The sequence below is a fragment of the Sander lucioperca genome, chromosome 1 (assembly GCF_008315115.2).
Source record: "Sander lucioperca isolate FBNREF2018 chromosome 1, SLUC_FBN_1.2, whole genome shotgun sequence".
Taxonomy (NCBI): Eukaryota; Metazoa; Chordata; class Actinopteri; order Perciformes; family Percidae; genus Sander; species Sander lucioperca.
In genome coordinates this window covers 53791388-53813855 of record NC_050173.1, presented here as the reverse complement: position 1 = coordinate 53813855, position 22468 = coordinate 53791388, and the positions used below count along the sequence as shown (strand labels likewise).

The window sequence follows — 22468 nt, the reverse complement described above, 5'->3', positions numbered from 1 at the left end:
GCATATTTAATGAGAAAATGCCTAATTTGCATAATTAAACATACACATTTCAAAAACTTGTAATACATTTTTTTTATATACTTGTGTAAGTAATCAACTGAGGAAGTTTCATGGAGATATCTATTATTTTAAAATTTTAGCCTATTCACCTGTAGTGTCTCGCCTTAACATGTTCAAAATAAACTGGACTACTTCTAGTACTGTCATACTTATTTTATAATTAAAGGCGCTGGTCCTCATCTGTCATTACTATAATATTTTTTAGAATACTCCTGCAGGCACTTCAATATTTGAAAATAAGGGTGAAGCATAAAAAGACAAATAAAGCAGCAGTTTTAAATTGTGAACACTAGATGGCAGGAGTGTAACATTACTGCAGAACTGTCTGCTGTAACATTGTTAATATGGTGTGTACGTTGTTTTTTTCACCTGAAAATGACAGCAGGGGATTTGATTTGGTTTTGCTGAGCATGGTATCAAAATAAATTAACTCCGAGAGGATTCTTTTTAAAACTGTCTACTTAAAAACACTATTTCTAGGTTTTTCTTCCAACGTTTGAAGAACCCGTGTTAGAGGGAATAGAAAGCAGAGAAGGGACTTTTTGAGATGACTCTTACTGTTTGTGGTCCAGAAGATTAAGGCAGAGGACAGGGGGGGAGGAAAAAACACACAAGTGCACAAAGGAACTTTGGAAGAAAAATATAGTAGCTATACCATACAAAAGACAGACTGTTTACTAGGACTAATGGCATGAGGTTAGCGGTTGTCAGGGAAACTGGCCAGCCATGCAACCGAGGCCTCAGAGGCAAACAGGAAGTGGAGTGGGAACTGAGAACAGCAACTGAAACTGAAAGAGCAGTTAGTGCTGCGATTAAACTGAGGGAGCTGTGTGTAAATGTGTGAAACACAGAGACATCTGCTCTGACAAAAAGCTAAACCACACGCACAAGAGAAAATATTTTTCCACTCACCACGCACACCCCTTATATATAATATTCGTGTGCAGTCATTACATGTGCTAACTTGCCTCAGCCCCAAGCCTTTATTTCTTATCTCTAACCTTAGCTCCAACCTCATTTTTTGCCCAGTCAGGACAGGCAAACATGTCCTCAACATTTTACTGGACTTTTAACAGCAACAGATACACAAGTTCTCAGAGTCATAAAATTGGACTCTGAGCTTTACAAGTGCACAAGATAAAACTGTTGGCAATCTTTGTCATAAACAGTGGTGGAAGAAGTAAAAGTACTAATACAGCACTGAAAAAAATACTAGTTAGAAGTAAAAGCCCTGCATTGAAAATGTTACTTAAGTAAAAGCATGCAAGTATTATCAGGAAAATGTATTCTATGCAGAAAATAGCTCACATTTTAGAAACTGGAAATAGTCAAAAACGTGTTTGTCTAATGACTGCAGCTGTAATTGTAGGGTTATATATTGTTGGGTTTATTTCAACAAAACATATTTTATAAACTGCATGTGTTTTATGTGCAAAGATCTTAATGTGTAAAGTTAACTAGTTAACTAAAGCTGTTTAGATTGATGTAGTGGAGTAAAAAGTACAATATTTCTCTCTGAAATGTAGCGGAGTAGAAGTAGAAAGTGGCACGAAAAGAAAAGACTCAAGTAAAGTACAAGTACCTCAACGTTTAGTACTTAAGTACAGTACTGGAGTAAATGTACTTAGTTCCATTCCACCACTGGTCATAAAGCACATTAAAAAACACCTCCGAATAAATACAAAAACATTCTTTATTGAGATTTACATGTTGATTGACTTGTAGTTCATAACGTACAGGAGAATAAGCAGTGGAGACATGTTGCGCTGCATTTCGAGCAGCTGAGCAATTACCTTTTTGTTTTTATATTCTTTGAAGTGAATGGCAATATTATCCTTTATGGTGCTGAGACACACCTCAGATCTGACTGAACAATGATTCAGTGGCTCTGAATCACATAAAGCAAAAGCAGTTTGGAACTGCATGATAGATCACTTTTATTTTTTAACATTATTACATCTCGTCGACATCAACTTTCACTGTTGACTTTTGGCTGCGGTGACATCCCTTTAACACATAAAAGCAGAAATGGACTTTACTTATAAGTGCACTTGAGGTATTCCTTGCTACACCTCTTTCTAATAACAGGGTCAGCCTTTGGAGGCAATGGGAATTATAGAGGGGTCTGAATATTTCATTGTTTGAGTAGAAGTCTTGATCATTTCCATTTTGAAAACAGAAAATATTACTTCATTCAATACATTTGCTCTGGTGTGAAAGTCTAATATGGATCATCGTGTTTATATGCCAAGCAACACTAAGAGTATACTAAATAGGCACACTTAAGTTTTACAAACAATTGCCAGCATCTGATTCGGTCATTACAACTGCAGGATTGTGCAAATCCCAACAGTTATTTTTTTCAATATCTTGTTCAGAGAGGAAGTGACCACTATGACAAAATTGCCGGAGATAAAAAGGCTCACAGAGACAAATGCATAATTTAAAAAAAAATAAGGCAGGTGTTTGTAAAGGCTGTTGACAAAATGATTAGCATACATTGCTTTAAATATGGTCTGTATATTGTAGCCTTACCATCCAAAACTAGCATGAAGTGGAACCACACAGAAATAGAAGCAACCTTTCAGTATGTGATGAGAGGTTTGGAACCATAAAAAGGCACACGGGAGGAACATTTTGGTAAAAGCAATGCCTATTCCACACCTGCTATCAAGTAAGACCAAAACCGCGTTTGATTCAATGAGACTCTTAAATAAATTCACCATGATAGTAATGTGCGGTCCAGTGTAAGTCTCTCTAGTGGTTTGGTATTTGTCCTATGTGTTTGTCAGGAACTTTTCAGAGCGGTTCCCACTGGGATTTGCGCAAGCCAGGGAGGAGAACTGTGCTTTAGCCTGCTAGCTGCTAACACAAAGTAGCTTTCTGACACACTCGTCGTAAGTCATAACTGAGGACTCTTATGGAACCTTATATAAACATTTCATATTCTGGTAACTTTACAATTTGCTAAATAATACTGAAACAAATGAGCGTACTCCAATAATTCCTTGTAAAACAGACAACACAAAATACCTTCCATTTGCAGCCAACATTCAGCATTCTGTGCATAATATATTTACTTTTAAAATGTGTCAAAAGAATATCTTTTTTATCTTTAAGACAACAGGAGTAAGGCTAGTGGCTACTGAGCCGGAGAATGGAGGGATGGACATAACGAGAAAAACAAAGGAGAGACTTAAACGGAGACATCTGTGCACTAAAGTCAACTGGGAAACGAAGAGAGTAGACAACAGTAAAAACAACAGCGCTCAGACCTGCTGACAACACGGTCCTCTGGGATGTATCTCAAGCCCAGACTTCCCTATTCCTTATTATTAGAGCAGGACATTCACTTCAAATGTGCAGAATTAACTGCCGATTGCACTCGCTCACTTCGCTTACGCGGTCACTCGAGTCAAGATGTTCGGATGGACCTCTGAAACCCTGAGATTTCAGTCCCTCTGTCCCCTCCCTCTAACCCAACGGACTTAAAATAGAAATAGTCTAACACATGAGCATGTCTGTTACATTGCTACTCAATTAACCAGGTCAAGACAGTGTGCACAAAGATAGCGTAATAATCACTTCTTCATTCCTCCATGATTGCCACAATGACACTGCCTACTGTCATAATCCACACAGGGCCGAGTTCAATTCCTGAAAGCTACCTGCGTGCGTGTCACTAGCAGACTAAAGCACAGATAGTTTGAATCCAGCCACACTATATCAAAAGGCACACATTTTCAATAAGGCTTTTCCTATCAAACACACACACACACACACACACACGCAAACACACACACACAGTGCTGTCCGTAAGGTGCTGAAGCAGCTTGCAGGCATACATACATATGAGCTATGTACATTATTAACGCCAGAAGGAAAAAGAGAAGACATGAAAACATAGTTCACAGTGTGTCAGTGAGTCTGTCAGCGAGTCTGTCGTTCGTTCTGTCTGTTCATCCGTCTGCGTGTTGGCGGGGTACTTTGTCCTGAGGTCTCCAGACAGACAGACAGACAGACAGACAGACAGACAGACAGACACATACACACGCCTGCATTCCACTGCGCGGGCCAATCAGGGCTTCATAATGTCGGTCGCTCTTTATCTAGATCACGACATGCCTTTGATTCTTTTTTGCAACTTGCTGCTGGTTTAAGCTGGTTTGCCCACAGAGGTGTGATTGCCCATAACGTGTTGTGTTCATTGCTTTGTTATGAACCCGTCTTTGTTCCAATCCGTGTGTGCCGGTGAAGCGTTTCGCAATGTTTCACGCGTACACTTGAGCTCGCGCTATGTTAAGAAGACGTAATGGTGAGTAATCTTAAAGGACGTGTGGCTAAATCTGGCCATTTCATGAGCAGAGATTAGAAAAATGTAAATGACATGCAAAAACCACTTCCTGTGAACAACTATTAGGAACCATTAGTTTGATTTGAGACCGTATACAGCTAAAAATCAACACAGTGGATGGATATTAGATTGTAGTTATAACTCTACAGTAAGTCAATAGTGACTCAAAGATAAATCATTAAAAAGTGCATTAATCTACAGGTTGGGCAACTAAAAACATTTAGACATTTTCACAACTAAAAGCTTATTTTCTTCATTAGATGAAAATGGTGATGCATTTCTTTCATTGGGCATAATGCATGCTTAAGTGTTAGCACAAAGCAGCAGAATACCCAATCTTCCATTGACACGTGGATGATTACGGGGGTCTAAAAGGCCAGATATAACGGATGTGGACACACACACACGGTTCTATTTATTCCAAGTCTGCATACGCGTTTGTCTGTGTGTGTCCACGTGGTAAATTCATTCTAAGCTGCAGACGGATGGTTCCCGAAGCCTCGCAATCCTGGGAAGATGATGACACACACGGACCATCGCAAATAATAAATTTGGCGTAAGTGCTCACTCAGTGGGCATGACAAGCCCTGGCGAATTAACCAGTCAGCAGTTTCCCCGATTAAGAGGAAAACTGAGATAATTCGTCGCCCAGACAGAAGCTACAAAATCAAATCAAAGGTTTTTGATGCTCGTCCTGTTTAGGATCCATGCAGCGCTGATGGAAGGAAAAAAAACAAACTGTCTCTCTCTGTCGATCCTATGTCCTGGAAGCAGTGGTGGTACTCCCTCATCTGGGGGTTAGAGGTCAGGAGGAAGTCACATCCGAGGTTTTCATAATGACGCTTGCGCGCATCTCGTGGGTGTGGCTGGTTGCCGTAGACACCAGAGAGTTGTGGCTGTAGGCGGGCGTCCAGCCGTCGGTGTGGTAGCTGATGAGCGGCACCGGGTCCCGCGTGCTGGTCACCCTGAAGTTGGGCTTGGTCGCAGTGACGAAGGTGGCCATGCCGGGGAGAGGACACGTGGGAATCCTGAGAACTGACGGATTGTAGTCCCGCCTCCAGACTTCACTGACACCCTGTCAGTTCAAACAAGAAAAAAAGAAGACGAAGAAGAGGCGCGTAAGCAAAAGCGCAATCAGAGCCACAAAAAAAGCTGTGGCTAATTTCCTGACGTCTGTTATGGTGAAACCCCACCGCAGAAATAAGCTGACATCAACACCTCAGTGATCCAGTCAGAATATGACATTATGCATTACATGTAAAAAAAAAACAAAAGTGTCAATATCACTGTATCCAAGAGCCAGGAAGTGCATTTCTTATTGACTACTATTATTCACAGCAAAAACTAATCAGGATTTGAAGGAAAGTGTCTACATTGCAACAAAGTTAAGAACACTGTACTCTACCACTGATAGTATGTGTGTGTGAATGTGTGTGTGTGTGTGTGTGTGTGTGTGTGTGAGAGAGAGTGTGTGTGAGTGTCCACTGTGGGTACAATGTACTACAAAGGACAACATCAGATCAAACTGTTAATGTTTGACAGCCACAGTTCCTGACAAGGCCCTCCTCTTTCTCAGTTTCTCGCAACATTACAGGAAGGAACACACAGTCACACACACACACACACAGTCAGTCTCACACACACACACACACACACACACACACACACACAGAGTTTCAACAGTAAGGTTGAAGCAGGTAAAAACCTGTTTATCTGTTGATCCGAGCAGTTAGGCTAATTATTCATCACTCTCTTCTCTGTGTATAAAGTGAGTTGAATGGGAGACTCACCTCTTTGGTGTCCTCTGTGTCACTGTCTGTGTCGCTGCCTGTAGAAATAAAAAAAATATGTAAATAAACAGGAAGAGAAAGGCGTGAGGAGCGGGAGAAAGAGGAAGAGCTCAATTAAACCAGGAAAACATATTGACAAGGCTTACATGCAACAGTGCACGTTTTACTATTTAAACAGTTTAAACGGTGTAAACACCTGCACACAGTAGCACAACTCAATGTACGTACATGTCAAAGTGAGAAAAGCCAAATACGTACATGAAAAGAAACAAAGAAAAGAAGGGATTAATGAATAATTCTACTTTGAACCCTGACTTTTCAAGCCATGGTAGCGATGGAGAAAGGAAAAGAAAAGAAAGTAGAGACTTAGACAAACAATGATAGATTGAATGATTACAACAACTGTAAACTGACAGAGCCACTTCTGCCTGAATGACTGGTTGGGGCAGAGAACACACACACACACACACACACACACACACACACACACACACACACACCATATTACATAAAACTACTTTTAATACTTAAGTACAGTTAATATTTTGATACTTTAAGACTTTTACTATTGCTTTAAAGTATTTTATACAATAGTGGTAAAGAGTGATGTGTAAGCGTGTGTGTCTGTGTGTGTCTATGTCTGTGTGTGTGTCTATGTCTGTGTGTGTGTGTGTGTGTGTGTGTGTGTGTGTGTGTGTGTGCGCATGTGCACGTGTGTGTGTTCTCTCACCGCAGCATGAAGACACAGGAGAGATTTGGAGCGGGTACGAGTGGGAGGAGCTAACAGTCTGCTCCTCGTTCTCAGTGGTCACTTCGATCGTCTGACAGACGAACGGCAGCTGCTCGCTGGTGATCACGTGGTCGTCTACGGAGCTGTGAATGGCTGTGAATGGCCACATTGGATATGTTATGACAGGCTGAACACATGACGTCACTCCAGGGCTGTAAATTAATTATTGATGAAATATAGCTTAAGTGTGTGGAAAGATCTAGTTACACATCTACCCACCGATGCGAATAAAGAGATAAAGAGTCTTCTCCATCAGCTATTCGGACACCTCAAAAATCAAAGTGTAGTTATTCAATATTTATAAAGTCTAAACTGCTGTGACCGTAGCATTAGAAAACAACTTCTCAAGGCATAGAACAGTCAGCAGATAGCAGAATCTCTGAACTCATCAGCTATCAGCGATTAAGTCTCTGGGGGCATTGGCCTATATTTGCGGTTCCGGTGTGGCCAGTGGATATCTGAATATCAGCTATATCCGGGCCAAGACTTCCTCTTCCGGGGGCCGGGTCCGACTTGAGACGCGAGAATGTTGTTGGAGTTGAGAAACGACGTCTCTATAAACAGATATCTGCATATGAATGCAGATTAATACATTTAAAAAAAAAAAACGCTAAATGGCCGCCAAACGATGGGTTTCAAGATTGCATTTTAGCCAATGTGATCCGCCTCTTTTGCCCTCGACACGGGCTGTTTACCTGCATGCAACCAAAGCCCTCTCCAACGGGACTGGTCATTACTAAAACGGACTACGAAGGGAAACCAGAATGTTTTCGATTCTAACATTTTGTCCCGTTGCCTACAGGTTGTTAGCCTGGCTCCGCCCTCCTACATACTTCCGCTCAATTTTCATTTTCCCTTCAGTACGTCATCTGGGTTTGCGGTATATTCTTGGGTTTTCTCCGGCCAATCTTTACCGGTCCAATCAGCGAACAGAGGGAATGGCTGAGAATGATGACATTGAGGTTGTGCGCTAGTTTGAGTTGTAGTCCCGTAATGGCGGCGGAGAAAGATGTGAGCGAAGCCATTCGGTCCGTTGTGGCAACGCTGCCGAATATCCAGAAGTTAAAGCCCGAGCAAGAACAATCTTTGCTGAGTTGTGTTGGTGGCCATGATGTTGTGGCCCTCCTCCCCACGGGGTTCGGGAAAAGTTAGATTTTTCAGTGGTGAAGGAGTTAGCTAAGGCGAATGCTAGCGATGCTAAGCCGACGTCACGACCAAACGTTAGCGATTGGTTATGGCAGATCCAGAGTGGCTCTGGACAGATCCAATAGTTTTAAACTTCAACAGAGTACCCGCCTTCAAGGAAGTTAACACGTGTCAATGGAGAGTGGCCAGACTCTCTGTACAAATGAAATGTACCAGAGTCTGGTAGGACCAGGCTAACAGGTTGTGCCTTCATATAAAGATATCTGTTTACAGAGATTACTGGTGTAGTACCTGAGACACTGTCCGTCACTGTCATCTCTAGTGCTTCCTGCTTGATCCCTTCGTGTTTGATCATTTCCCGTTTGGCGTAGTCAATAGGTCCAACATGAGTGACTGGAGATGGAGAAGCTACCTGATGTTGAGAAGGGCAGAGAGTGGAAGACGAGACAGAAAAAGATTAATAATTATGGAAGATCAATTTTAAATCGTGCATGCCGTTTTTGTGTCCAAACAGGATGGTGACTTTAATGTTACAGGAGCAGATCTGTGCCTGTGTTGTCATTATTTATACCAGTAATATGGACAGCAACACTCACATGCCCATTTAAACATAGTATCCTCAATCTAATAACTTCATTACATTTTAACTGTGATAATGAGAAACTCTAATAGTGACAGCGGGGATGTAGTGACCCAGTGCACAGACATTATTACGCTTTATGCTGATGGTTTTGCTCAAGTATTTAGCTATAAAACAATATATACTTGGAACAGATTTTTATAAACAGCTTATTTTAGATTGGACAGATAGTCTAGCTAGCTGTCTGGATTTACCCTGCAGAGATCTGAGGAGCAGTTAACCATAGTCCTCATAAATCCACCGGAGTTTAAAATTACTACACGAAGGAAACGAATATCCGGCCTAAATGAGTGAAATCCGGACGAATTTCCGTCAGCAACGGAGCAATCTCAGAAGTGGAACGTCGAGGATATAGACTAGCTAAGACCATACCAGGATACAACCTGATATCTGGAGCATTTCAGACACAGATATTACACTGACCAAAATGTACTTAACAAAGCAGCCAAATATTAAACAAGCATTCTTGTTCACTCATGAACACAAAATGAAAATGTTAAAGTTAAACAGAAATGTGTCTAGAAGAAAATACAGTATGAGAAAGTGTACTTTCACATTATATAAACAAATCAAGTCAGTTTTTAAGAATCATTTTTCTTCAGTTTTGGCTTGACACTCAAACCTAAGCAATACAGAATTAAAGATTTCCAGAAATCTTAGCAACATTTCTCAGTAAAGTTAAGTACCTCTGTGTGACCAGATTAGCCAGGAGAGGACTATTTATTGCAAGGCCTGAGTGAGAAAGCAGAAACACACTCTCTGGTGGTATTATTTCTCATCATGCTTCTGTTCTTCAGCAGCCGTGCCACTTATGGTGAGCAGAAATAAAATGTTGAATAAAAAAGGTAATGTCACGTGTGAACACCCTCTTTAAAGCAACACCAAAGCACTTGTCCTCATCGGTCCCCCTACAGATTGGAAGCAGAATTGTGTCCATTAGGTCTCATTGGAACTACAGATCCGCTACCTGATCTGGCAAACTTGCATAGTGCGGTTATAGCCGACAGAGGGCCACGAAGCAAATGCAGAAGTGCCGTTCACACTGTTACGAGTTGATGAACCACTGAAACGATTTTGGAAACATTATTTTAAGGTACAAAAAAATCTTTGGTGTTGCTTTAATAGATGTGTGTGTTATGTGCCCACAAAACCCACTACTCTATCCTGCACAGGCTGTGGGTGTCATGTGTAAAAGGGCTTTGACATGTTTATCTACCTCTTTATTTCCCTTGGGCCTCCCCTCCTTGTCCGTCTTCTTCTTTCCTAAATGGACATGCAGACAGAAACACACACCTTTCAGGAGTGGATTTAAAAGCGACACTATACGAGGCGAGGGTCTTGATACGGTAAATATGGAATTATAAATAAGTCTGTTCAAGAGAAATGGATCAAATCTAGAAAAGTGATAAGGGTTCTTAACCACAGCAGCACTCACCTTTCTTTTGTGATTAACAATTCTCTCTTCTTTTTTTTTTTTTAACATACAAAACATAAATTCGCAACATGAACATATCCCCCCCGCCCCTTCGTCATCACCACCCACCCAGACAAAATTCAAGAAAAGATGACACAGTAACTACAATATTCAACACTATGCAACAAAAATAATAACAAGAGAGACAAACTGTAAACCGAATAAACGTAATGTAGAAATGACAACACCATAAACCAGTTATACAGGTCTCTCCGCAGCGCAAAGCTTCTTAGGAGCCGTACACAAAGCTCAGGTACTTTCCCCATTTACTAGTGAAGACATCCAATCTGGACAGCCCACACTTGGATTGACAGCCCCCCCCCCCCTTTCATTCCTCCATCCCCTAAAAAGAATCTGTCAGGTTATCATTAGTCGGCACCCAACTTCCTATGTGCTTAGCGCTCACCTTTCTTCATGTTTCTCTCGGAGGAGGAGAGCATCTTATAGACTCTGAAGGCATTAGTTCCCTTTTTGTTGCTTTTATCCTTCACCTCCTCGATGTCTGGCAGGCTGTTCATGGCACAGCGGAAATTCGCCTTCCACGTCTTTGGGTCTGGACGGTCGATGCCTGCCGTGTATTTGCCTACACATACACAGAAACAGAAAAGGCACAGAAGATTGACCGGGTGGTTATTTATTTCCAGGTACAGTATATAATTATTCAGTGTGTGGTTTTCCTCGTACATTATTCAGCTTAAATTAGTCCGCTGCTCTGCAAGAGATTAGACAAAAAGAAAAGTATGCTTTTTTTTAAATGTGCATTTGTCGGGTATGACACATCATAAAAAGTTACAAAGCAGTTACAAACTTTAACATGAGACTATTAATTGTAATTAATTAATAATACTTTTTTAGGTGGCAAAAGCTGGTATGATCAAATCTAATCTTGCTAGTGGCTCTTTATATCACCAACAAGCTACGTCTGGACACTGCAGCTGATTGCTAAAAGTAGGTCGATTTCAGCAGCTTTCCTAAAGTGTGGAACTAAAAATAAATAATATTTTCCACTGAAAATGTCTGTATTTTTGACTTTTTCATTTTTGCAATCTTTTTCTGAACCTAGGACGTCCTCCTGGGTAGAATCAAGCTGATTTTAAAACATTTTCCTCTTAGCTGATGCAGCTAGGAGTTGTGGGACTTTCTCACAGAGCTGCTGTGTGCTTCCTAAAAAAAGGCTAAGACACTTTCTGCGGCCTCACTGAATACTGCCCTAATACATTTAGATTTCTTCCTAAAACATATAACGCAAATCACATTTTTCTTTAATTTTAGACAGAGAAGTGGTGCGGTGTCTGGTAGGCATGTAAATGAAAACCACTGAAAAGGAGAACCCCTGTTGGATGTGTGTGCGTGTGTATTACCAGTATGTATGGCCCATCTCATGAAGAGCGGAGCATCTTTCTCCAGGTCCCAGCCATGACGTGCTGCATGCATCCATGGGATCTGGAAGATTCTCTTTTCCTAGAGACATTCACATTTTGTCAGCTGCTGAACTATAATAACGGTGTGTGTGTGTGTGTGTGTGTGTGTGTGTGTGTGTGTGTGTGTGTGTGTGTGTGTGTGTGTGTGTGTGTGTGTATGCGTTTGGTAATGACTGTCGCTATATTTGCATGCGCTGAACTAGGGCTGTGCAATTAATCGAAATTGAATTGCGATTATGATTTCGGCTCCCAATGATCACAAAAACAGAATAATCGAGAAAAACAATTATTTAGCTCATTACGTTTCGCAAGTAAACCCTTATTTTCTCTTGTGTTCCAAATTTAAAAGTTAGGTTTAAATAGGAAAAGTATCAAGGCAAAGTTCACAGTTGTTTTCCCACTGTTTCTTAGCAACATCTTTCCAGAAGTCAACGAGTAATCGGGTTAAATTATCGTGATTTCAATATTGACCGAAATAATCGTGATTCGATTTTTTTCCATAATCGAGCAGCTCTACGCTGAACGGATGCCCTGTAGTTAGAGATGTGGGTTCAAAAAATTACCAAAGTGCATTTTACATTGAACACAAGAGTTTTCAGTTAGGAAGTTAATTTTATAGACTCAAAAAATGGCTCGATGGTGTTTTAAGCCCCCAACGTCTCCTTCCAGGCAGCGCTGCCTGGAAGGAGACGTTGGGGGCTTAAAACACAGATAAACCAAAAAATGCACCGTTGCAGTTTGTTTAAAATGTGTACATGATTAAAAATGCTATTGTATCTTAAATTTTGAAAAGGTTTAAACAATGGGATTGATATCCTGACTAATATTGTGAAATACTTTATCTGCTGTGTCCACTAAAATAAAAATACATCAATGTACGCACCAGGTATTCCAACTTGAATGCAGGCTATATACATTTTCAGATGATGTTATGTTGATGAAATTCCTTTAAATTTCTGCTACAGTTTGCCCCCTACATGGCCCTTTCTTTTTAACACCAAATAGAAAGTGTTTTGTTTTGTTTTAAATACAGGAACAGAAAATATGATGTTTGAAAAGCAATGTTATTTACTACCTCCAAACTAAATACACGTAAACCGCGTCAGGAGGCACTTATGAACATACTGTCACAGCCCTCTGGACCAGCAGAGTCAGGGTTATCGCTTTCTGACACGCACACGCACACACACACACGCACACGCACACACACTCTTTTCCTAGAGACATTCACATTTTGTCAGCTGCTGAACTATAATAATTGTGTGTGTGTGTGTGTGTGTGTGTGTGTGTGTATGTGTGTGTGTGTGTGTGTGTGTGTGCGAGTGCACGTATCAGTTAGGGCTGCACAATATATGTTTTTTTTCATCATCATCGCGATATCAACTGGCGCAATAAACACAGGCGGCGACATATCGCAAAAGACACACTTTTAGCATAATACTGAAAGCAGCAGAAATGCAGAACTGAGTACACTTTAATAATATATGTACCTATTGCAAGTAATATTGTTATGGCTATATTCAACAATGTTATCGCACCTCATATTGTGCAGCCCTAGTGTCAGTGTACACTTACTTTGTTAACCCATTTGAGTCCTGGTATCTGACAGGAGTCGATCTGTTCCTCGAGCCATGGCCTCATCCTCATTCTCTCTACTGGCATTGTTTTCCTGTGAGCACACACACACACACACACACACACACACACACACACACACACACACACACACACATTCAGACACAAACACATAAGCATAGTGTAGGTGTGTATATTATAGATGGCAACATCTGTATGTGTGACGACTGATTACAAACAAGTCAAAGAATGTTCTTCAAAAAGGTTCAATATTACAGTATATTATGACTACGGCTGGGTATCGATTTGATTCCGATTTACAAGGTTCTGATTCTATTTGATTCGATTCTATATCGATTCGATCGGGGATATTTCAGTTACGATACCAATTTTGCTTGGCTATAAAAGAGATTCTTAGAGAACGCGTGCTGTGACTTGTACAAGGAAGCCTCTAACCTGGTGCATTGTTAAAAAATTAAATGTTGTCATTAAGAATTGACCCCAAAGCCGTTGCATGGAGGGTGTGATGCAGACACGGTATACCTAAAGCCAAATATCTGTGAAAATGGCCATGTCAGATTATCCTTCGCCAAACTTTTGCCTAACTTTGGAGTGTTATTTAGCATGACATGGATTCCTTAGATCGTCTAGTTTCACTTGATACAAATATCTTCACTCTAGCTTTAAAACGAAGGCCTCCTAAAAGATTTTTTTTTTTTTTTAAACTCAGCCCTAATTATGACAATTTAATTCTAATAGAAAAAAAAGGGTTGTAATTGGTACAGGCGACAATACAAATATCATGAGAGGGAGCAACCACTTATGGGTATTTTGCATACAAAACCATGCTCTGTGAGCAAAACATAGGAGATAGTTGAATCCATTGTGTCTGCGTTGTAAAGATAAAAACTCCTGCCAAGTTCACGACAGTGAACTTGCGCTATCACTGTGACTGTAACTGCAGCCGTGTACGCCGCCGCTATCCACAACCACATATTGGCCATGTTTGATCTGATTAAATTACATTTGAAATTAAATATTTTAGAAGACAAGAGGCAGGACAACAAGTTAATGAATACAGCGTGTTTATCTATTTACAAAAAAAACTAAAATAAACAGAGAGCAGCCCAGCCCATTTGGTTTAAGAGCAGGGTGACGATCCCTGCAGTCTGATGGGATCAAAGTTCTTAAAGGGCCGGATCAGCCGGACACTCCCCATGTACACAACACACTCCCTCCTGACAGGTCAAACAGGGTGACATGGCACAGCCTCAAACACCAAGTAGTATCCCTTTTTTTTTTCCAGTGGTGGAATATATCCAGTTACATTTACTCAAGTACTGTACTTAAGTACAAATTTGAGGTACTTGTACTTTACTTGTCTTTTCTTTTCATGCCACTACTTTTCTACTCCGCTACATTTCAGAGAGAAATATTTTACTTTTTACTCCACTACATTACTCTGACAACTTTAGAGCAATTACAATTCAAATTAAACAACCCAACAGTATATAGGCCTACAATTACAGCTGAAATGATTAAACGATTAAACACAGGACGTTTTTGGCCATTTTCAGTTTATAAAATGTGAGCATTTTTCTGCATGATACTTACATACTTTTACTTAAGTAACATTTTCAATGTAGGTTTTTTTTTTTTTAACTTCCAGCTGCATCCAGCTTACAGTGTACAGGTTGACTGCAGCAATGTCATCAGCTCCATATTACTATGGCTAACAATAACTTTTAAAAGGTGGTAGTATAAATCTATACAGTCCATGGTACAAATAGTGTACAGTGTTGTAGTTAAATATGTTGAATCGGAAGTTTGCACAGCTGTATTAGTGAAAACATGAATGAATTTTAGGGTTAAAATTCCAAAAGGTAAATCATAGGGATAAGTCATTAACTCAGCCTTAACTAGTGTCAGACCAGACTGCTATTTATAATACTATGTGTTTTTGCACAATGTGTCACATTTACTATCCTTTGTAAATTGCACTAGTTAGCAGACAATAATTTTTTACAATGTCTTACAATGTCATCATAGCTAAACCCTGTAATTACAATTATACAGTAACTCACAAAGCCTAATGGTACGTATTTGTACGTTACAAATGATATTATTTATGACGTTAAGTTTACGTAGCTATGGTTTTGAAGAGTGTTTCCTCAACCATCAAAATATATACAGTAGCTATATCATTTCAACTAAGTTGCAGAGCATGGTACGTTAACGTTACCTGTAGTGCAGTTCAAATAACATAATTCTTACAGTACTCTGAATTACTAACACATGCACGAAAGCCTGAATACAACATGGATTTGTTCACGTCAGCTCACTTTTCCTCACATATCAAAATACAATTAAACACTTTTAAAATGTCAAAACTAACAAAACCCGTCCCTCTGATAGCATACTAGCCAAATGTTATCAAATATGAACAAAAGCTTAGTTCTAGCCGTTTAAAACCTCTGACTTTTGGCAACGTTAAATGTTAGCAACCAGGTTTATTTGGCATTGAAGTTTGGTTCGAGTTAACCGCGGTCTGTTTGTCTAACGCTTCAAGCGTGCTGACCCCAAAACAACCAAGCCAAAAGTGAAAATAAATACCGTACCTAATCACCGAAGGCAGAGAAAAACTACAGCAGCTACTACTTTCACTTACACACACGGCGAGCTAGGGATCCGTCATGTCGTCCTGTGGGAAGTCTGTATGGTGCAAGTCAACAATGTTAATATGCGGAAATAAAATGTTACCTGTTCAGTTCGGACGGCCTGTAGCCTCACAGTCCTGCTGTCAGAACAAACGCAGCTGAAGTTGGACAAGGTATTTTTCCTTTTTTATGTAGAAAAAGAAAACCGTGGTAGTCGTTTATTTCTGTTTCTGTGCCCAGACCGAAAGCAAAACAACGGCTGGCTCTGGAAGTGGGGGCTCGAGCTGGAAATCCCCCTCCTCTCTCGCACTGGGTGACTCGCGCGAGCAGGAGCAGCGTCGCTGAAGTCTCTTGGCGCAGCGTGCGCGCTCCCCAAAAAACCTGAACGAAGAGTGCTCACTCTGCTCTTATTTCTTGGTACCACAAAAGTCAACATTAACCTCTTCTCATGCTTTATTTATTTATATTATTTAGAACATGTACTATAAATGCACCAGTGTTAGCAATGAGGTTGTTTTTCAGATTTTACATTGTCACCCTAAAAGTAACATTAGGCCTATTAGAATTAGTCAAATTAAAGGACGCAGGCCTGCGTCCTGAATATATTATAGAATTACAACAATATATAACCCTCAATACTCATTTATGCAATTGAAATGAAGTGCATATGTAGTTCAATATTTTAGTTATTGTTTCTGTTTTGTTATTGCATTTCCTATATACCTCGTTGAGTATCTATACAACTTTTGCTTTGTGACCTGGCTGCTGTAACAACACAAAATCAGTTTGGTTTCACTTACTATTTCTCCTGTCCACACCACTGGTTATAAGGTTGAAAAACATGGTTATTTCACCTGTACACAGCTAAAATACAGTGGCCAAATACTACTAAATGCCTACCATTAAAAAATATGTAAGGCGAGGTTGAGTAAAAACGTGGAGCGTGAACTACTATTGTTAATCTCATGTCTCACGGACCGCTACAGGAAATCATTCCTACCACAGGCAATTAAACTTTTTAACACTTCATCACTGAGTGTGAAATAAGACTCATATACATCACAACTGCACTGAATGCACCTTGCACAATAGGTTTATCTACATCCTATCATTACTAGTCAAACAGTTGTTTATTTTTTACTCCCCAACTTGCACATTAAGTTTATCTATATCTAGTTTATCTATATCTATTGAAACAGTTGTAACTTTTATTTCCAAACTGGATATATTTCAAAAATATTGCTTGTGTATCTATCTATCTATCTATCTATCTATCTAATGTAGCCAAAGTTGAACTAGCATAGCCTATATGTCATGCGCTCCTAAACTAACGCCCGCTTTTGAATAGACGATCTTTGAGCTGAATTTTATTTTCACTTCCTGTTTCTCCTCCTTGCCCTTTCTTCTCCCCCTCACCACCCCCCATCCATCCATTTCTGCACTGCTGATACTAGAAACGAAACAAGAAACTTGTGTACGTGAGACACCCCACCTGCAGTTATTTGGAAATGATTGTCACTATATTTGCATGCTGAACGGACGCCTTGTAGTTCGAGACGTGGGTTCAAAAAAATGGCAAAAGTGCATTTTACACTGAAGAGTTTTCAGTTAGGGAGTTTCTTGTATAGACTCAAAAAATGCACCGTTGCAGTTTGTTTAAAATGTGTACATGATTAAAAATGCTATTGTATCTTCAGTTTTGAAAAGGTTTAAACAATGGTTTGCTGTCTCCACTAAAATAAAAAATACATCAATGTACGCACCAGGTATTCCAACTTGAATGCAGGCTATATACACTTTCAGATGATGATATGTTGATGAAATTCCTTTCATTTCTGCCACAGTTTGCCCCCTACATGGCCCTTTCTTTTTTTTTTTACACCAAATAGAAACTGTTAAATACAGGAACAGAAAATATGTTTGAAAAGCAATGTTATTTACTGCCTACAAACTAAATACAAGTAAACCGTGTCAGGAGGCACTTATGAACATACTGTCACAGCCCCTCTGGACCAGCAGAGCCAGGGTTATCGCTTTCTGACACACACACACACACACACACACACACAGACCTAGTATTATGTAACAAGCTACAGCCATGGTAGCGGCTCAGTGAGGCTGTACAGTGGTGTTTTGAGCTAAAACAGGCATGCTAACATGTTCACAATGACAATGCTAACATGCTGATGTTTAGCAGGTACTGTCTAATGTTTACCAGTGTTGTGACCAAGTCTTCTTTGCTCAAGTGAGGGGCAAGTCATTTGGTCCAAGTCTCAAGCAAGTCTTGAGTTAAACAAATTTTTTTGGGGAAAGTTAAGTCAAGTCACAGGTTATGTCAAGTCAAGTCGAGTCCTTGCATTCGGCAGTTCCCTTTTTTTGTTTCTTGCGTGGAATTTTTTTTGTCACAGGTCTCAGCCCTCTGGACCAGCAGAGTCAGGGTTATCTCGCTCTCTCTCTCTCACACACACACACACACACACACACACAGCAGGGGAAAATAGTGAAAGTTTATACTTTAACAGTGAGACTGATGGGCCAGAAAAACAAAAGCAGCCATATAGACAGGGATATATATATATATATATAGATATATATAGATAGATAGATAAAAACACTGTTATACTCTAGATCACACAATAGTATGCAGTTTACATAGGGGGGGGGTTAACCTACAACCCATGTTCAAAATATTGAGATACACAGAAAGAAGAGTGGCGGCTGGAACACATTATCTGTGCATCAAGGGTTAAATGTAACCAGCATTTCAGTTCCTGAGTGCAGGCTACCTTTAAAGGACTGCTGATTCATTAAAGGCCCTCAGAACCACACTCAATGATTCTTTGGCTTCCTCTAGTGGTTGCATGTTCACATGTCGCCACTAACTTACAAAACAATCCTCATACACTGTTAATCATTCATACAAACCGTTATACGTTATGCACGGTACACAACAGGCACAATTGCAGGCTTATTGCCTTCATCCATCTTGATGTACAGACAGGAAACTAGTGTGTTGATATTTCAGAACAAGGTACACAAAAATGATAACGCTGATTGTCAAGAGGCTGTATCAAATGTGCATGTCAAGTGTTCTGATGCACAGAGTCGTTGAACGGTAACTCACTAGAAATTATTTTGATTCCAGACCTCAATTTGTCAATGGACTAAATAACCTGCAAGATCTTGTAACATTCTTGCTGGGGTTGGAGTTCAATGTGACTTTGAATGTGCTGCCACCTTCTGGTATGGAAGTTATCCACAATTCACTGCAAATAAGCTTCACATGGATCAAAATGAGCTCTAAGTATTGTATCTAGTCTCCCATTGCCAGACCTTCCTCCACAGCACTGCGGAGGAGGGTCTGGCTAGGATGGGAGAAAAACGTGCTCTGGTTTATTGGCATTTCTTTAAACCAATCACAATCGTCTTGGGCGGCGTTAAGCGCTGTACGGAGCCACGGTGCCGCTGGAAAATAGTCCAGGGAAGGAACTTGTTTTGGTGGAATGTGTACGTTCAAAAGTTGTTTTAGTCGTGCAGCAGAAAACTCAGATTGGACAGATAGTCTAGCTAGCTGTCTGGATTTACCCTGCAGAGATCTGAGGAGCAGTTAACCATAGTCCTCATACATCGACCGGAGTTTAAAATGCCAACACAAAAAAAGCAGAAGGTAACGGACATCCGGCTGAAATGAGGGACATCCGGCGGAATTTCCGGCGGCACCTGAACAATCCCGGAAGTGGAACATCGTGGATATAGACTACTGTATCTAAATTCCTTCTCTGTACGTACACACTTGGACCCAGCATGTTTTAAAAAAAAAATGTTCTTCCAGTGAAAGCAAGTAGGTTACAAATCTGAAAAGGATTTCAGACCAGTTTCTGGTTATTTAACCAATGAATGTTATTTTAGTTCCATGGACAAAAATACATTTTCACACACTGCTTCCAGGATCTCCGAATCTACAGCTACAGGGGTTTAAAACGTATGGTGAAGAAATTGTTGTGACATAGTAAATTTGTGTAGTTTACTTGTTTTTAAACCTCTCTTGTCTGGCTTGTATTAAGTTATACCAGTGTCAAAATCCTGAGTTTATGATGGGACGTTCTAGATGCGAAAACATTTTTTTGCAAGCACATAAGTGGTATTTTGTGGAGAAAGTGTCATGCAAAAATTCATCTCATTTGAACAAACTGTACTGGTTATTATCCACATACAGTAAGTACGCAATAATAACCTCCATAATAACTTTATCCAGTTACCATCCACCTTGTACACAATCAATCTCAAAACGGCGTGCACGATTTTGCTATGGATTCCGTGTTGAACGTCATGTTTCCTCGGAACGGTGGGGTGCGACGGCTTTAAGCTAGGTTTTCTCCCGTTTGGTGGCTGTGTCGCAGGTGATACCCAATCAGCAGAGACGTGTCTGTAAACTCGTGGTAATAAAAAGCAGAGCGCTTGCGCACTAGAGTGCGGATCGGGCCGCATTTTTCTGTCCGAGCCCGGTCCGCATCCGACAGAGCAGTAACTGAACCCGGCCCGAGCCCAACAGGCATTAAAGGTTTAATTCACTTTATGAGGTTTTTTTAACGTTAATATGAGTTCCCCCAGCCTGCCTATGGTCCCCCAGTGGCTAGAAATGGCGATAGGTGTAAACCGAGCCCTGGGTATCCTGCTCTGCCTTTGAGAAAATGAAAGCTCAGATGGACCGATCTGGAATCTTCCCTTTATGACGTCATAAGGGGAAAGGTTACCTCCCCTTTCTCTGCTTTGCCCACCCAGAGAATTTGGCCCGCCCATGAGAAAGAGAGAGACATCATGGCTTGCAAACAAGCAAAGTGGCAGTTGGTCATGGCCACACCCCCACCCTCCACCTTGCCCCCCCTCTCTCCTCCTCAATAGCATTTAAAGCTACAGACACAGAAATGGCACATCCTAAGTAAAGCTCATTGTGGGACTGGCTCTAGTGGCTGTAATTCTGCACCAAGGCTGAATTTCGGGAAAGAGACTTCAGATACAGTATTAGGGGACCATTAAGGCCTATATAAAAGCATCCAAAAAGCAGCATGTCATAGGACGTTTAAGATATTTATGTCCGAGCCCGACACAGTTAAAATCTTTTTCTCATACTAATGACACATACGTTTGTTTGTGTGGAAAGCTTTTATTAAGCAACTGTAGGAAGGCATTCGGAAATGTCAACAGATGAGGCATCAGCGCACACGGGGCAACAAGGGCACGATAACACAGGCGCGCACCTACATAATAAGCTTTTTTAAATTTAAAATGTTCAATGCCTTATCGCGCTGATGTGACCAAGCCCGACCCGAACATCATTTCTAAATATCTGTCCGAATCCGGCTTGGTTCGGGTATCCATCCTCTATTGCGCACACAACAGGGTGTTCAACGCACTCCCGTTTCAGTTTCAAAAAAACGTGTTGCTACGTTTTGTCGGGGCTAAACGTTGCCCTGAAGTTTCCCTACTCCCCTAGTGACTGATAATCCTACAAGCAATCTGATTGGAGACAAAACAGCCAATCAGAAATTACCTACTTTTAATTCTTTGATTGGCTGGAATCGCAGGCAAACAGGGCAGGTATGTTGCTCAAATTAAATTATACTTTTAGTGATAATAATTTTGCCTACAAAATATAATTTATACTGTATGCATGCAAAAAAAAAAAAATGTCTGTGCTGAAAATGTCCCATTTCACGCTCAGCACGTAGACACAAATATGCCATAGACTTTGAGATCTGTTATTTTACCTTTTCCCTTTGTAACAAGAACCACAATGGAAATAAACTTAACGTTTTATAGTTTTTATTCTCAACATGGTAATTGTATCTCAGGACAGGGTAACCACAGTCTTGTATTTACTTTTATTATTGTCAAACAAATCTATATCTAGCACCGATCCCAGTAAAAGTTATTAAAAGATCCCCAGAGGTTGAGTGCAGAGGTAATGACATTGGTAATGTAGTAATATATTAAAAAAAGACCTATGACCACCTGAAAAAGGAAAGAAATATTCTACATAATATTCTTTTTTTCATGTGATGGCCAGATATTTAAAGTGATGTAATGATCTATCTCTGCTTGTGCATTTATTGCATTCAAAAAGCAGACACATTTTAAGTAGCAAACATACAGTATTATGTTTATGTAGTTAAAAAAACAGAAGTCCACATTTCCACCCTTCTGCTAATGAATCAAGTGTGTAATCACTGAAACAGGCTTATTGAAAATGCAGCCCTGAAAATGGTCCCGACACCGTTTAGTATCTTGTCTGCAACACACAACGATCAGAGATAGAATTAAAAGTGGTCTAGGTTTTATCTAAAAGATCACAACACTAAAAACAAAATCATAAAAATAAAAAAATAAAACAGTTCAGGCTCAACATAAACCTCACTGGTATTCTAATGTTGACAGTACATTTGGGTAGTCACATTAAAACTAATGTTATCCTGTTTTACATAAACTGTTTGGCCAAAGAGAGCAGAAATCAGGATGCTTTGAAGGTAAAATAGAGGGATGTGAAATAAGTGATACCGGCAC

At 40.2% G+C, this 22468-nt stretch overlaps 2 protein-coding genes and 1 long non-coding RNA gene across 8 annotated transcripts in view; 1 reads left to right on the top strand and 2 right to left on the bottom strand.

Annotated features, from left to right (window-relative positions):
• Nucleotides 1-4953: 4953 nt before the first annotated feature.
• The window catches only part of LOC116036559 (interferon regulatory factor 2), a 51474-nt gene continuing 33959 nt past the window's right edge, over nucleotides 4954-22468 (bottom strand). The window contains exons 1-9 of one of the 5 annotated variants that reach the window (XM_036005958.1): nucleotides 16011-16225; nucleotides 13251-13343; nucleotides 11616-11715; nucleotides 10661-10837; nucleotides 9997-10043; nucleotides 8432-8552; nucleotides 6935-7087; nucleotides 6205-6242; nucleotides 4954-5489 (exon numbers count right to left, since the gene is read on the bottom strand). In XM_036005958.1, coding sequence (XP_035861851.1) covers nucleotides 5220-5489; nucleotides 6205-6242; nucleotides 6935-7087; nucleotides 8432-8552; nucleotides 9997-10043; nucleotides 10661-10837; nucleotides 11616-11715; nucleotides 13251-13337 — 993 coding nt within the window. In that variant the 5' untranslated portion in view covers nucleotides 13338-13343; nucleotides 16011-16225 and the 3' untranslated portion in view covers nucleotides 4954-5219. Of the gene's footprint in view, nucleotides 5490-6204; nucleotides 6243-6934; nucleotides 7088-8431; nucleotides 8553-9996; nucleotides 10044-10649; nucleotides 10838-11615; nucleotides 11716-13250; nucleotides 13345-15868; nucleotides 15974-16010; nucleotides 16226-22468 lie in introns of those variants that run through there. The other 4 variants (XM_031280123.2, XM_031280122.2, XM_031280121.2 and 1 more) reach the window with 4 other exon arrangements.
• LOC116036567 lies at nucleotides 15920-16741 on the top strand. Its single transcript, XR_004101645.2, has 2 exons — nucleotides 15920-16080; nucleotides 16148-16741. It is a non-coding gene; the product is annotated as an uncharacterized LOC116036567 (long non-coding RNA).
• The window catches only part of LOC116036564 (caspase-3-like), a 34498-nt gene continuing 33743 nt past the window's right edge, over nucleotides 21714-22468 (bottom strand). The window contains exon 9 of one of the 2 annotated variants that reach the window (XM_031280131.2): nucleotides 21714-22446. The gene's annotated coding sequence lies outside the window, so the exon portion shown is untranslated. The remainder of the gene's footprint in view (nucleotides 22447-22468) is intronic. The other variant, XM_036006011.1, reaches the window with a different exon arrangement.